This window comes from Podarcis pityusensis (assembly GCF_964106645.2).
Source record: "Podarcis pityusensis genome assembly, chromosome: Z".
NCBI classification, from domain to species: domain Eukaryota; kingdom Metazoa; phylum Chordata; class Lepidosauria; order Squamata; family Lacertidae; genus Podarcis; species Podarcis pityusensis.
Genome location: NC_138044.1, coordinates 26,294,500 through 26,311,527, shown reverse-complemented (window position 1 = coordinate 26,311,527; position 17,028 = coordinate 26,294,500). Strand labels below are relative to the sequence as shown.

The window sequence follows — 17,028 nt, the reverse complement described above, 5'->3', positions numbered from 1 at the left end:
CTGAAAGAGTGGCTACTTCTTGAAAACACAGACATTTTGGATTTAGAAGGTTTTAATAATGTATTTGGATGGCATGCATATTTGTGGTATGATAAGGTCAAAGCACATAAAGCATTTAAAAATCATATTGTCAGGAAAGTATTGTTTAATGTCTGGATAAGATACAAGGACCTACTTGAAAATAAAACCCCAAGGTGGTTGTCACTGATGGAAGCGAAGGCTCAGAAAAAGCTCAATATGGAGGCCAAATGGCCGAAATATTGGGAAATTTTGGAACAAGAGGGAGACAGATTGAAATTGCAGAGTTTTGAAAAACTAAAAAATAAAGTGCGAGATTGGCTTCATTATTATCAGATAATGGAGGCATATAATTTGGACAAGAAAATTGGCTTCCAGGTGGAAAAATCAAAATTGGAAACAGAACTGTTAGAACCCAAAACCAAGATTTTGTCAAAGATGTATAACTTGCTGTTGAAATGGAATACTCAGGATGAAACGGTGAAATCTGTTATGATTAAATGGGCACAAGATGTTGGACATAATATAATGATGGCTGACTGGGAACAGTTATGGACCACAGGTATGAAGTTTATGGCATGTAATGCCTTAAGAGAGAATATTATGAAAATGATATACAGGTGGTACATGACACCAGTCAAGCTTGCAAAAATTTATCATTTGCCCGATAATAAATGTTGGAAATGTAAAGAAACCGAAGGTACATTCTTTCACCTTTGGTGGACGTGCCCAAGGATTAAGGCTTTCTGGGAGATGATTTATAATGAAATGAAAAGGGTATTTAAATATACCTTTCTGAAGAAACCAGAGGCCTTTCTCCTGGGCATTGTCGGCCAAATGGTGCCAAAGAAGGACAGAACTTTCTTTATGTATGCCACAACAGCAGAAAGAATACTTATTGCAAAGTATTGGAAGACACAAGATCTACCCACTCTGGAAGAATGGCAGATGAAGGTGATGGACTACATGGAATTGGCGGAAATGACTGGCAGAATCCGAGACCAGGGAGAAGAGTCGGTGGAAGAAGATTGGAAGAAATTTAAAGACTATTTACAGAAATACTGTAAAATTAATGAATGTTAGAATGATGTCAGAATGAAGTTAAGTGGTTTTAGCAGCAATGTTATAAAGGTGTATGTAAAAATGGATTCTTAACAGGTGAGAACCTAAAGCTATAATATATTAAGTTAAAGGATTAAGATAAAAACAAAGAGGGAAAGGAATTGCTGAATTAATTAACTGAACTGGAATACAAAAAAGGGAGGCGTGAGGAGGTCAGGGAAACAAGTAAATGAAATGTAAGGCATGGAAAGATTGATTTGTTTTTTAAGTCTCTTTTATTTTTTCTGTATTTTGTATTTTTTCTTTTTTCTATTTTTCTTTTTCTTATATATGTAACTTTTTTTTTTTGGAAACCTTAATAAATATCATAAAATAAATAAATAAATCAAAATCAATGAGGATAAATATATTTTTAAAAATAAAGGAGGGAGGGATAAGTGAATGCCTCTTCTCAGATGAACCTTGGTGTGACATATGCATCTTAAAATGAAGTATGTCATTCATTAATACATACAAAACTTTTATATCCCACCCCTTCTCCAAATGGAGTCTGAGGTGGCTAGCAAGAATAAACAACACAGCCATGCAAAATTTGATAAAAAGTTAAAAAACAAAATCATAGTAAAACAATAAGAACATTAGTGATGTGTGGTTTAACCTGTAAACTGCTGTGCACAATTATGATGCTATACAAATGCAATGGGGGAAAGGTATTACACTCCCAACTTGAAAAGCAAGTCACTTCTTTACATAGTGATCACTTACCCTGGCATCCTTGTCTCCAATGAGACAAACGGCACGTAGAGATGGAACCCAGCGTTTAAATTCATTCATCCAGTTGTGCAAAGTCGATTTGGGGACCAGAACCATGTGTGGGCCAGGAATGTTTCGGTAATGTTTCAGATATCCCAGCAATGCAATTGTTTGCAGAGTCTTTCCTAGACCCTACAATAGTATTAAAAATTATTTAAACTTATGCATCATTGTTAGCAGCACTGAACTGATTTCCATTTATAATAATAAGCAGAAAAGTTTACGAACATGGTACAATTTATGGAATAGAAATCTGCCATAATTTCAATATATTGCAATATGCAAATTACAACTCTGGTTAGAGTTTGTTTTGAGATAATAAAACTACAGCTTCTCATAAGCATTCCTCTGCAATATGCATGAATTATTACAGAGAATGAATTTTTTAATTACATTTTGCTCTTAGCTATGTTACAACTGAATATTTGAGTCTCAGTCTGTACTACTGCTATGCATTATGCATCTTTTCTTTGAATTACACACAATTGTTATTCCTTGACTCTCTGAGTTCAGTAAATTTTCTACATACTGAAGAGAAAATGCCCACATAATACTAGGAAATGCTAATGGCAGGCACGTTGTGATACTTATCTCCTCTGTCACCATACTGAATTCTATTTCCACCAAAGTTCAACAGACCTGCTGTCAATGAACCCATGAGAAATCTTTCATGAGCTGGGTCAATAATACGTCAGTTTAGACATAGTGATCTTCATCTAGCACATCATGGTTTGTCAGAGAGAGCAAGCATTGTGCTGCCTTCTCTCGTCTTCTATGCCACAACAGTATTAATTCTGCAGTTTGTTAAGCCATAGTTTCCCATTTCATCTGAACCAGGAAACTTTGGTTTATTAACCCTGAACTATAAAAATAAAACGAAACCATGATCAGATCCTGGTCCGTAGTTCAAGATTAATAAACAAGTTTCCCAGTTCAGATGTTATGGGAAAGTGTTGCTTAACGAACTCCAAAAGCAATGTATTGTGGTACTCATAATACAACACTCTTGATCAAATAAACCATGATTTATTAGACCAAGATCATTATGCCTTAACTGGCAGCACAATTCACAACTAAGAAAATGAATGGGACATTTACTATTTATTTCAATAAGGGTTGGGAACAGTTCACAACCATTTGTTTATAGTTGTCATCTTAGCAGCCATTAATTACCGTATTTTTCGCTCTATAAGACGCACCAGACCACAAGACGCACCTGGTTTTTGGAGGAGGAAAACAAGAAAAAAAATATTCTGAATCTCAGAAGCCAGAACAGCAAGAGGGATCGCTACGCAGTGAAAGCAGCAATCCCTCTTGCTGTTCTAGATTCTGGGATAGCTGTGCAGCCTGCATTCGCTCCGTAAGACACACACACATTTCCCCTTACTTTTTAGGAGGGAAAAAGTGAGTCTTATAGAGCAAAAAATACGGTACTTTCATTACCTGGGGCAAGCAACAATCATGTAGAGGCAACCAGACAGAAAGCTCAAGTAAACTGAGGGTCAATTGGTTCTTCTTTCCTGTCTCCCCAATCAGGCACCACAAATGACTAACATGGACATATGACAGGATAAATTTGTTCTTCCATGAATGCCATCAGGGAGTCACATTCTTCTAGCCAATTTCATCTGACTAGCTTATTAGGAATCATAGCTTATCAGAATCACAAAGATAATAAAAAACACCATTGCTTTTAGTAATAGCTGTATGATATCTGAAGACAATGGATTTAAAATCTTACTCCAAATATTCTCCAATTAGCTAATAATTATGGGCTAAGTACGCTGAAGAGACTTATTCCCAAAGTTGTACTAAAACCACCTGGATTACTTAGAGCATAGGAAATGTGGACTCCAGTCTAAAACTGTTCTTTAAATTCATGAGAGTTTAAAAAGTAGTTTGAGGATTTGACAAGGGAGACATCATTGGAGGTCCACATCTGGCTTATGGTCACTGACTTCAATGAGAATTACATTTTTATTTTTTTCTGCTTTGAGAATTGTCTTCTTCCAAGAGATATACACTTCACTTCCACCCCAAAGATGTACTCCAAAAAGAAAGCTTTTTACCATTTCATCTGCCAAAATGCCGTTCACGCCATTTTCGTAAAGGGAGATCATCCAGTTCAACCCCCTAACCTGATAGTCTCGTAACGTTCCTCCTTTAACATCTGCAAAGCACATAAAATGTGACTTTTTATCTATATGCTTGATTATACTATTATTTCCTAACTCGTTTAAGAAAATGGAAAAAGATTTTAATAAATATACTCACACGAAGGCGATTCCTCAAATCTAATACACACATTTGAGGTTTTTCGACTTTCTGAAAGCAGCTCTTCATCCTCCTCTTGCTCTGTGCGCCTATGGCGATAACTGAAGAAAAAATGAAGAAACTAGTCAAACCTATGATGTGCTTTCCACAAGGACCTTTTTGTATGCCACAAAAGCCCTGCCTTTTTTCCTGTAGTAGAGCAAGGAATCTCAAATAAATTGCTCCTCTAACTCACTCCACAAGGAAGGACTATGAGAATATGAAACATGTTCATTAAGGGGTGGGACAGCCCCTGCCCCAGTTCCTTCCTGCCTACTCAATCAGCCATTTCCTCACACTTTTGGTAGCCCTTCTTTTCTCTCTTCCCTTCCTTTTGGGGCTACTCTTCATTCATGGGACAGGAAAGGAGGATGAATTTAGACCAGTGTCAGGACATTATGCCTACCATCTTTTCTCCTCTCTAGAGCTGCTGAATTCAACTATCTTGGACAATTCTTCAAGCCATGCATCAAAGCCATGCTGAGGAGGCACAGAGGTTTGAGGAGCCTCCTGGATGCCAAGACCAGCAAAGCAAAAACCATCCTCAGCAGTGGCTTTATCTCTCCTCTCCACTAGGGCAAAGAACAAGGCCATGAGGCAGATATTGCAAAGGCCAGTGAGGTCATGGTTTGCTTCAATGTGGCCAACAGGGCCTGATCTAAGACCACAGAGGGCGTTCATACTTGAAGAGGGTATCTTCCCGCTATTAAGTCCCCGCACCTCGAATTCTACTGGAAAACAAAAACCCAGGATTGGCCAAAGAGAGGTGCTTCTCACTGGAGGGTAGATCTTTGTGGGCCTAAGAAGGGAAGTAGGCCTAGTGGCAGTGCACAATCCCAAAACAGTAAAGGGCAAAAAAAAATCCTCATTGGCTCTCTTCTCCCCATGCCTGAATTTGCTGGCCATCTCAGCTTCAAGAGATGGCACTTTCACTCTCTCAGACCACACCACACCCTTGTCAGGCATAAAAGCCATGATTCGTCCAGCACAGAGCTGGAGAATAACACAGTCCTGAGGCAGCCAAGCTGCAGGGACAGGCAGGGGAAGCAGCAGGCTGCAGCAAAGGTATCAGAGCCCAAACTATCAGCTTAATCAGCTTCACCCTAGCCTAAGAAGCTAGACCACAGGACCCCTTTTAATGAAGGCTCGAGCCATGATCCTCGCCCCAGCAGCAAACCTAAATCAAGAGGAGACAGGTTCTGCATAGTAGGTGTGGTCCAGTTGCCATGGGCAAGGAGACACCCCGGGAGCCTCAAGTAGAACATCCTTCCATTCCAGGAGCATATTATGGCAAAGGTTCATTGCAAGATGAGGCTGTACCACAAAGTCACAGTCACTGACATGATGGCTTACTCTGTTTTTAGGTTTTCTAGGGTTTTTATGGTTTTCCGGGAGTGTTCTAGCTTTAGGCAATTTTGCTTATATGTTTGATGGCCAGGAATGTAACTCCCATGTAAATTGCAAGATACCTGTACAGGTTTGCATATAAAAGATGCACTACATTAAACACACATAGCATTTAATATCAAACAGTAATTTAAATTAAAAAGACATACTCTCCAGCCGAAAGTAAGCTCTGCTTTTCATCCTTTTTCATTCGTGGTCGTCCAAGTTTCACTTTCAGGGGAGACGTTGGTGATTTCTGCGCCGCAGGTTGAATAAAATGTGCAAAGAGTTCTGTCTGCTTCAACAGGAATTCAAATCTCTTGGCTCGATCTGTTTTCTATATTCAAGGCAACAAACACAGTATTTATTTCATTTATCTTTATTTTATACATTTGTATTCCACTTTCTCAGAAAATATCCTCACAAAGTGGGCAAATGCAGTGTAGAAAAATGATCAAACAACAGAGTACAAAAATACATTTTGAAACTTTTAAAATACCTCAAAGCCTTACAAGAATCCATTCATAAACAAGAATGGCAGCAAAATAATATATCAAATCCAATATAAACTGCACTCTTCCTAATCAAGAATACAATCTTTTCTCAACTTCTGTAGTGTAAACCTGAAGATCTCAGAAAAACCTCAGAAAAATACAAGATAAAAACACAAATTACGTAATAAAAACAAGAACATAAACAAAAATATAACACACACACCCATTAACACATTTAAAAGGATAGAGGATGTTAATCAGCCAAAGATCTGATTGAAGAAGAATTTTTTGCCTGGCACCTAAAAGTGTATAATAAAGTCACCAGGTAAGCCTCCCTGGAGAGAGCATCCAACAAAGGGAGAGCCACTGCAGAAAAGACCCATTCTCATACTGCCACCCTCTGCACCTCTCATGGAGGAGGCATACCAAGAAGGGCCTCTGATGATTATCGCAGGTTCCCAGTAGGTTCTTTGGGAAGAGGTAGTTCCTGAGGTATTGAGATCCTGAGCCATGTAAAGCTTCATAGTTCGAAACCAACACTTTGAATTGGGCCTGGAAACTAATTGGCAGCCAGTGCAGTCGGTCCAGGATTGGTGTAACATGCTCAAATTGTCTTGCCCTGTGAGGAACCTGGCCACCGAATTCTCACCAGCCAAAGTTTCTGAACTGTCTTCAGAGGCAGTCCTACGTATAAAACATTGCAGTAATCTAACCTAGAAGTTACCAAAGCATAGACAACAGTAGTTAGACTATCACTGTCCAGATTATGGGTGCAGCTGGGCTACCAGCCAAAGCTGGTAGAAAGCACTCCACACCCCTGAGGCCACCTGAGTCCTAAGTGACAGCAAAAGATCCGGAAGTACCCCCAGGTTGCTTATACACTTCTTCCAAGGAAGTATAGTCCCATCAAGAGCAGGCAACCTCCCATCCATCCTGTCTAGGGAACCACACACTAAGAGTGCCTCATTCTTATCTGGATTGAGCTTGAGTCTGTTGGCTCTCATCTAGTCCATTATCAAGGCAAGACAACAGCCCAACATATCCACTGAAGGTTCCATGGAGCCAAAGAGCAGTCCCCATCCAAGTAGAAGTGGAACCACTGCAAAGTGGTGCCCCCCAGGGAACCAATATGGCTCTACGAAGCAGGAACGGGCACCCAGGAGCGATCATGTCAACAGCCCAATCTATTCAGATGTTCCAGAGGTCAGCCAGCGCATAGACAGAAGCACCCTTCATATCAGCCAGAATATTCCACAGAACTGTCTTGAAATCCACTGGCTCCATTAGCCGCTGAGGGCGGACCATTCCAAAAGGTCCACTGCCTCTGCAGAGAGGAAAGGGTGCTGAAAGTCTAGATCTCAACAGGAAAGTGATCTGACCATAACAAGCAACTGATGTCAATATCCCCCATCTTCAGATTGCCCTTTCTGCCAAGTTGAGAAAACAAGATCCAGAATGTGACCTGCAACATGCATTGGACCAGTGACATACTGCGACAGCCCCATGGTTTCATGGCATATGCTACACAGTTCTTCTTTTGTAAGGATTGTCAGGACTGGTCGTTGTCCTCTTCAGATCACCACACAAACGCTTCTTGTTCTTTTATAACTTTTTATTGTGTATTAACAAAATAATCTTATAAACAGTTCTTAACTATTATTCCTCAGAGACACTTATTTCAGATACCTTCTGAGCTCTGCTTCTCCGTGACCAGCCACCCTCAAAATGGCGAAGGCGCCTTTCCCTTTGTTTTCCCGCTCTTTTTTCTAACCTCCTGGCTAGAGCTGGCCTGTATCTCCCCTCCTCCGAATCTGAGCTAGAACTTAACCCTTGCCTTTCCTGTGAACAGCCAGTCCCTCCCTGTTGTTCCTCTTGCTCCCTTCTATTAGATTCACTGCTCTCCTTCCCCCCTTGGGGAATGCTTTCTCCCTCTGATAAACTGAAAACTTCTAACTCTTCCCTGACAAGGATGGCCTAAGTAAGAAACAGCTGGTGAATTGTAGTGGCTATGAAAATAAAGCTGCAATCCTATACACATTTACCTAAGAATAAGCCCCATTAAGATGAGTAACAACATTTTTTTTATTTGTACCCCACCCATCTGACTGGCTTGCCCCAGCCGACAGATATAAAAGCACGCTTAGGAGTATACATGCTTACACTGTGAACCAAGAAGTCCACAGTTCAAATTCTGTCTCTGTCACAAACACACTAGGTGACTACTAACAAGCCACACTTTCTCTGCTTCACATCTCCAGCATGGTAGCAATATTTATCATTATCCAGCTCTACAAGTCTATCTGTAGCTGCTTCTGTCCCCTCCCACTAGAGACCAAAGCCTGGAAACTAGACTATGACAAATGTCAGACTAGAACAGGGAAGATCTGGACTCAAATCCTCATTCAGCCATAAACCCACTGAATGACCTTGGATCAGTCACCCTTGGGACATCCATCTTTCTCTCCCCTCCCGCCATGGTTTCTTTCTAAAATGGCTACAGCCAACCTGCAAATGAAAAGAGAAAGGAAAAACTGATCTGTCTGATTTCTCCTGCTCTCTGGCCGATCTCTCTTCCCACCTTCCTCTACGTTTTCCATCTGAAAATAGTTGCAGTCAACCAGCAAAGCACAAACAAACAAAGATATGGGAAAACTCCAGCTATCTGAATCAGCCATGCGTGGGCTTGGGCATATTTTTTTATATTTGGATAAATGGACAACAAACATTCAGATAGCGGGACCTGCATGTATATACAAATGCTAAGCAGTTTATTTTAATTTAAGCTAAAAAGGAGGATAGCATAACATTTCACCACATGAGGGCAACATAACACAGCATAAAATTTATTGATGCTTTGAGGCCTTTTGTGGGGGAAAACATTTAACATACATACACAGGATTTGAAAAAGAACAGACTAAAACTGAGCAGAGCTCTATTTAGAATAATAAGCAAGAGCTTCCTGTATTTTCTGGTTACTTCTTCTTTTGCTTTTCTGTCTTTTTGAGACACTGCTCAGGAAGTATGCTGAAGCTAAGGTTTTAAAGAATGAGCAAAGGGGAGATACAAATTTCTTCAAGTCCAAAAATAGCATACACTCTGTAGTAGGCACACAATAATATCCTACACATGTCTACTTAGAAATAATGCTCCCAAGTAAATGTGCATATGATTACAACCACACTATCTTTCTACAAACTTGGAAGCAACAATACACAACTCCTTCAAAGCACCAGGAAACCAGCCAGGTGTCAGCTGTTTTTAACTTGAAGACTGTCTTAATGTTTGTCTCCTTACTTACAGGAGTTCTTGAGGCAGATTTTGAATACTGGCTAACTGAAAAGTCCGATTCCATTAGCAGCTCTGAGAAACTGCAGGATGGCTGCTATAATGTTATCATACTTGGGCAGCTGAAGTTAATTCTTGACAGAATTTCATAGAAACAAGTGAATGATTAAATGTTGGTTATCATTCAGTTTCCTCTTCAATGGAATCTGTAGACTTTCAGAGCTAATTCTTATTTAGCAAGATTCATATCAATAAGAGTTTCTAATATGGATATTGTCAGGGAACTGCCATCGGAAGGAAGGGAAGTGAAAGGGCTCACACAGGTTGGGAGAGTCTCAGCAGCTGAAGAGGGAACCAGTAGGGGGAGAGGAGCTGAGCTGAGGGAAAGTGAGCTGGAGGGATGGCTCAGAGACACTTCCAGCGAAAACAGTGGGGAGGTTTCAGGACCTCCTGTAGGGACACCCACTCCTCGCCGGAAACTGTCACGCAGAGAGTCCAGAAGACGTGTTTCCGTTAAGGAGCTTTTATGTTGGAAGCGATTCCGAAAGCAACCACTGTCGGAATCTGCCAGCGACTGACGGAGCCATGTTTAAGGGGCTCCGTTACAGACAGAGGTTTGCAAACTTGACCAAACTCTGAGGGACTTGGATTTTACACACAAGCAGCTCATCGTCCCATCACAGCATTCCGACAGTCTCCGTGAGCAGCTTGTGCAGGAGAAGGCATCATGAGCAACCCAGCCGGAACCGGAGAAGCAGGAGCTGGAGCGGGTCCAAGCCTGGAAGAAAGGTACCGGGTGTTGGAGGTCCAGCTAGCGCTGCAGACGGCGAGGCTTGAGGAGAGGAGGGCTCAGGATGCAGACAAAAAGGGGAAAGACACCCAGCTCGTCAGAAAGGTACCAGGATTGGTGCAGAAGTTTGGGGGGGAGCCCAAAGACTATCATGGCTTTCGGACAGAGATGCAATATGCCCTCAATCTGCAGTTTGATGAATTCCCTGACGAGGAATCACGAGTGGCTTTCGTGATTGGGCATCTTGAAAAGGGGGCGAGAGACTGGGTTAGACCCCTGATGGCAGCGAATAGTGACGTCCTAAAGGACACGATGAAGTTCTTTCGCGCCATGGATCTGATGTTTTCCAGCGATATTGAACAGGGAGTGGTGCGCAGACAGTTAATGGCTTGCAAACAGGGGAGCCGATCTGTCCGTGAGTACTGGACTGAGTTCACCATGTTGATCCATAAATTGGGGTGGGATCTATCGGCGGAACCCATTCAAATGCTCTTTGAAGAAGGGCTTTCTTCGGCTGTGAAAGACGAACTTTCCCGGGCGCCCAGGGCGGAGTCTATGGACCAGCTGACCAAATCAGCGCTGACCATAGGAGCGCGCCAGGAGGCGAGAGCATTGGAGAGGCGGGAAGGGAAGGGGGAACGTTGGAAGGAGTTCCGCATTCCAGACATTCCAGAGCCAACTTTCCCGCCGGCAGAGCCGATGGAAATCGGAACAGCGCGCGCGCGCGCAGTTTCAAAGCCCAGTGAGGGGGGAAAGAAGGAGGGAAAAGGCGCCCGGAAATGCTATCTCTGCCAACAGCCAGGTCACTTTGCCAGAGTCTGCCCCCAGAGGAAGGAATGGCAAGGGATGGTAGGAGCTGTGGAGGGAAGAGAGGAAGAAATACCGGAGCAAGTAAAAGACAACGCCTGGCTGCCACCGTCGGGGCACAGCAGCCAGGCCAAAGAGCAGTGAAAGTGCCCACGCCAGAACCTCCTAAACCCGCCCTAGTGATAGAAGTGGCGCTAGAGCTGCCAAACGGACACCCTCTAAAGATAAAGGCGCTGTTGGACTCAGGCAGCTCCTGCAATTTCATGAGCAAAGAGTTTGCAGCTGAACACCAGATACAGACGATCCCTTTAAGCAACCCCCTGCAGGTGACCACGATCGATGGCAGGGAGCTGTTGGGAGGAGAAGTCAGCTTGCAGACCGTCCCAATGATAATGAAGGTGGCAAGGCACACCGAACTGATAGCGTTTAATGTGGCCACCTTGGGAGGAGCTCCCATTATATTGGGAATGAGCTGGCTAGCGTTACATGATCCGCTGGTGGGCTGGCATCAGAGAGTGGTTTCTTTTGGTTCAGCACATTGCTTAGAACACTGCAAAGAGGGAAAGGGTTTGGCAGGGGCCCAAGCCACCCTAGCAGGGACTGAAGTAACGGAGAACGTGAAGGTACCACGACAATACGCAGATCTCCGCGACGTCTTCAGCGAAAGGGAAGCTGACCAACTACCTCCGCATAGACCCTTTGACTGTCAAATCAATTTACTCCCTGGGGCACAGCTCCCTGTAGGCAAGCTGTACGCCATGTCAGACAGAGAGATGCAGGAGCTAAGAGAGTTCATTGACAAGAACCTGAAGAGAGGGTTCATCAGAGAGTCCAGGGCGGTGGGGGGCAGCCCAGTGTTTTTTGTGGATAAAAAAAACACGAACAAGCCGAGGCTGGTGTGTGACTTCAGGGCCTTAAATGCAGTGTCAGAACCAGTGGCTTTCCCTATGCCCAGGATTGACGACATTTTGACAAGGGTGCGGAAGGGAAAGATTTTCACAAAGCTGGACCTAAGGGGGGCGTACAACCTGATACGAATAAGGAAGGGGGATGAATGGAAAACCACCATGTTCACCCCTTTGGGGGCATTTGAATATTTAGTTATGCCCTTCGGCCTACAAGCAGGCTCCGCATGCTTTCAATCGTTTATTAACCACGTCCTGGGGCCTTTGCTTTACAAGAATTGTGTGGCCTTCTTAGACGACGTGTTGGTGTATTCTGAGAATGAGGAGCAGCATGTGAGAGACGTCAGAGAAGTGTTGAGCAGGCTGCAAGCCAACCAGCTGTGGGTGAAACTGGAGAAGTGTCAGTTTCATACCAAGGAGGTGGAATTCCTGGGGTATCGCCTGTCAGACAAGGGATTGGCCATGGATCCCGGCAAGGTCCAGGCGGTGCTGGAATGGAAAACACCCAAAACAAGGAAGGATGTGCAGAGGTTCCTAGGATTTGGGAACTTCTATCGTAAGTTCATCCGAAACTTTGCCCACCTGACGGCGCCCATTACGGACTGTCTCAGCAGTAAGAAGAAGTTCGTTTGGACTGAGGAGGCGGAGCGAGCATTTGAGGAACTAAAAAGGGCCTTCGCCTCGGAACAACAACTCCTGCATGTGGATTTACAAAAACCGATGAGAGTGGAAACCCACGCATCAGACAGAGCGATTGGGGCGGTGCTTCTGCAGCCAGGGAAGGAGGAGTCAGAGTGGAGACCGTGTGCCTTTTTTTCGCGAAAGCTGAACAAATCCGAGAGGAACTACACGGTGTATGACCGAGAACTACTAGCCATTCATGAGGCGTTCCGGAGATGGAGGCACCTGCTAATTGGCGCACAACATAAGGTGCAAGTGTGCACTGACCACAAGAACCTAGAGTATTGGAGGACAGCACGAGTGCTCAACCAACGGCAAGTGAGATGGGCCCAGGAGTTCTCCAAATTTAACTTTGAGATTTGTTACGTGCCAGGCCCAGAGAACATTAGGGCGGACGCTCTCTCACGCAAACCTGAATATTTGGAGGGGGAGGGAGCACCCGAAGAGAGACATGTCATTCCAGAGGACCGCTGGGTGTGTGGGGCGGCATTGGTGGGACAAAGAGAACTGGTAGAGGAAACAGAGAATGATGAATACGCCCAGAATAAGCTCAGAGGTCTTAGGGGTGAGGGAGAGGAACCAGGGGGTTTCGAGGAAAGAAATGGAGCTTTGTATTACAAAGGGGCACTGTATATCCCTGAAGGAGACTTAAGGGGGAGGGTACTCAAGCAGTTGCACGACAGCCCCACGGCGGGGCATTTTGGACAACACAAAACCATGTGGTTGGTCACCAGGGAATTTTGGTGGCCTAAGGTGAGGGAAGATGTACGGGAGTATGTAAGAGGGTGTGAGCAATGCCAGCGAGCCAAAGGGGAGAGGCGGGCACCGGCGGGGCTATTAGAACCCTTACCAACCCCAGAACGACCTTGGGAGGCAGTGTCGATAGATTTTATGACTGATCTGCCGAAGTCCAAGGGGAAAACAGCCATCATGGTGGTGGTAGACCTACTAACAAAGATGTGCCACTTTGTAGCCTGCTCGCATGCAGTCACGGCGGAAGAAACAGCGAAGTTATTTGTAGAACACATTTTTAGGTTGCACGGGGTGCCATTGAGGGTGGTCTCAGACCGAGGAAAACAATTTACTTCCAGGTTCTGGAGGAAGCTCATGAGCTTACTGCAGGTGGAGGTCAACTTTTCGACTGCCCGGCACCCTGAAACCAACGGGCAGGCGGAAAGAGCAAACGGTGTCCTCCAGCAATACCTGAGGTGTTATGTCAATGACAGAGAGAATGACTGGGTAGAAAAGTTGGCGCTGGCGGAATTTGCCTACAACAATGCCGAGAATGTGTCCACAGGGATGAGCCCCTTCTTGGCTAATTATGGGTGTCATCCCAGGGGTTTCCCAGGAGGAGAAGGGGAGAGATGGAGCGTCCCGGCAGCCGAGCAGTTTGTAGAAGAAATGGAAGCAATCCATCGTCAGCTCCAACTCAACTTAGAAAGGGCAAAGGAAGAATACAAGAGGCAGGCAGACAAGAACCGAAGGGAAGGTGAAACCATAAGGGTGGGAGATAGGGTGTGGCTGTCAACCCAAGGGTTGCCGTTCAAAGGAGGTTGTAAGAAATTAAGACCCAGGAGATTGGGTCCCTTTGAGGTCATTCAACAGGTCAACCCAGTGGCTTTCAGGCTCCGGTTACCCAACCACATGAAACTGCACCCAGTATTTCACAGGTCGTTACTGTCACCGTATGAGGGGGGACGAGAAGGGATGGCCACTCGGGGACCGGTCATAGAAGAAAGGGAATGCAGCAGCCATGTGGCAGAAATCCTCGACGCCAGGTGGAAGGGGGATCAGGTGGAGTATTTGGTAGCGTGGGAAGGAGAACCGGAGTCAGAAAACACTTGGGTAATGGCAGAAGATATCAATGACGAGGTATTGATAGAAACGTTCCATCAAAGGTTCCCAAGGAAACCTCAGCCTGTGGAGAGGTTCCGGAGGGAATACTTTGGGACCACCGATGAGGAGGAGGAGTTGGAAGGATTCTCGGACTCGGAAGGGGAAGGGGAGATGGACTCTGAGGAGGAGGAGTACTTCGAGACCAGGAACCGCAACAGGTGGAGAGAAGTGTTCGAGACATCGGAAGATGAAGGAAGTTCATTCCGGGGTTTTGCCTCCTCACCGCCCGTAGAGGAGGGGGCGAGAGGGGATGAAGGGGGCCCTGGAGGGGAGGTGGATGTCAGGGAACTGCCATCGGAAGGAAGGGAAGTGAAAGGGCTCACACAGGTTGGGAGAGTCTCAGCAGCTGAAGAGGGAACCAGTAGGGGGAGAGGAGCTGAGCTGAGGGAAAGTGAGCTGGAGGGATGGCTCAGAGACACTTCCAGCGAAAACAGTGGGGAGGTTTCAGGACCTCCTGTAGGGACACCCACTCCTCGCCGGAAACTGTCACGCAGAGAGTCCAGAAGACGTGTTTCCGTTAAGGAGCTTTTATGTTGGAAGCGATTCCGAAAGCAACCACTGTCGGAATCTGCCAGCGACTGACGGAGCCATGTTTAAGGGGCTCCGTTACAGACAGAGGTTTGCAAACTTGACCAAACTCTGAGGGACTTGGATTTTACACACAAGCAGCTCATCGTCCCATCACAGATATTTTCTTACGTTGTACTATACTTTCGCTCGACAGATCCTAAGCATTAGGTCTTTCTATACCACAATAGCCAACATGGTGCCCTCCAATTCTCATCACACCAGCCTGCATGGCTAGTGATCAAGAATGGTGGTAGCAGCAGTCCACACAAAATCTGAAGCGTAACACACTGGCTATCTCTGTTCTATACTGTACTATACTATACTATACTATTTTATATTTTATACTATACTATTTTATATTTTATTCAAATTGTTTAACTTTATTGTCAACAGTGATCTTCATCTTTAGGGGTTTTCCCTCTCAAGGGAAAATCTCTTCTTTTTCTCTACCAAGAAACATTCTAGCAATAGTGAAAAGCTACTATAAATTTCAAACATAATTACAGATTTGCTTGAAATACAAAACCACTGAGTGCTTCCAAAAGTAATGTAATCAGGCTGGAATGGTAACTATGGTTAATGGCATCCAAACAAAGCAGAATCTGGAAGCCAACTTGAAATCATGGCTTCATATTCTGGCTTGTTTGGAAGACATTAACCATAGTTTCCCAATTCTGATATAATAGAAAGCTATTGTTAACTGTAGCTTCCTGGCTTCTCTACTCACTCATGCAAAGGAATGAGCAAACTGGTTGTGCATGAAGCTTGTTCCTATCTCATCTTATTAAGCTAATATTTGATTATGCAAATACAGTCACTGTTTGAACAACAGAGAGTAACCAATCTAACAGAGGACAATGTTACTCTATACTTTTAATGTGTGGAAGAGAGAATTTCAGAAGTGCAACTTTCCTCACTTTTCTGACAAACTGCATCTTCCACATAGTCTTTAAAAGTAGTACAGTAGTCTACTCTTCTCTTGTGTATGATCATCCTAAGGAAAGATCACTAGAATTTTAAAAAGAAGATTTGCTGAGCATCAGTTTTAGAATCAAAACAATGATTTCTCTCAAGGCTACTGACATGAGAAAATGTTTTTACTTTTTAAGCAGTAGTAAAAACTTCTCACACCAAATGACGGAACCTCGAATAGATGATGTTGTTTGGATTTTAAAAGACATGTAAGACAATTATGTGTAACACACACTTACTCCGTTCACATATAAAATGGGGGTAGAGGGATCTAATTTTAAAGGAGCACAAAGAAAAGTGGACCAAAACCTGCCCTTTTTATTGGCTTACCTTATTGCACTCTGTAACTTTTAAGCAGTTTTCCAACAGACCGGGTCCAATACTACAAATAGGGTAGGCAGGGATAAATTTGCTAAAATCTATGGAAAGCAGTAAAGTAAGATGGGTCTTATGCTTCTTTTGGGTAACAGCAGACTCCTCCACCTCAGCTTTATTATATGTGAAGATACAAACAAATGCCTCAAATTTCACCACACAATTACTTGGGAGCAAGCCAGAGCTGGGGGAAAACTGAATTCCACATAAGCATGCACGGGATCAGGCTGCACATACTACATACACAAACTTGTTCTAGTGATTGATTTGGTGTATTAAGGATCCCCTGAATGGGTTATAGCTTGCTGTTTTCACTTTGGCATATATGAACATCAGTTAAATTATCCTAATTTTATTCAGATACAAGTGTATTATTTTTATTTATTTTACTTGAAATATTGCTTAAAAGTGGAACTTTAAAGGGAGGGCACATGTTGTGATCTGCCAGGGAAATTCAGCATTTTAAGTTCATTTATGATGTAGTTTTATTTGGGTCTGGGTTAATTTCAAATGATGTCACCTTGTGTTACTCTCAGACTGTTAAACATTTGTTTTGTGATGGTATCATGAATAAATAATATTTTTTAATGTTTACATATATGCACCTTAAAGCTTCCTAAAACTGTCTAGAAAAACAATCTGTTTTATTTTAGAACAATT

At 43.7% G+C, this 17,028-nt stretch overlaps 1 protein-coding gene across 1 annotated transcript in view; it reads right to left on the bottom strand.

Annotated features, from left to right (window-relative positions):
• Nucleotides 1-17,028, bottom strand: part of SMARCA1 (SNF2 related chromatin remodeling ATPase 1) — a 54,823-nt gene that overhangs the window by 34,733 nt on the left and 3,062 nt on the right. Inside the window, exons 3-6 of the mRNA XM_080991240.1 lie at nucleotides 5,763-5,929; nucleotides 4,168-4,268; nucleotides 3,963-4,063; nucleotides 1,846-2,025 (exon numbers count right to left, since the gene is read on the bottom strand). Coding sequence (XP_080847366.1) covers nucleotides 1,846-2,025; nucleotides 3,963-4,063; nucleotides 4,168-4,268; nucleotides 5,763-5,929 — 549 coding nt within the window. The remainder of the gene's footprint in view (nucleotides 1-1,845; nucleotides 2,026-3,962; nucleotides 4,064-4,167; nucleotides 4,269-5,762; nucleotides 5,930-17,028) is intronic.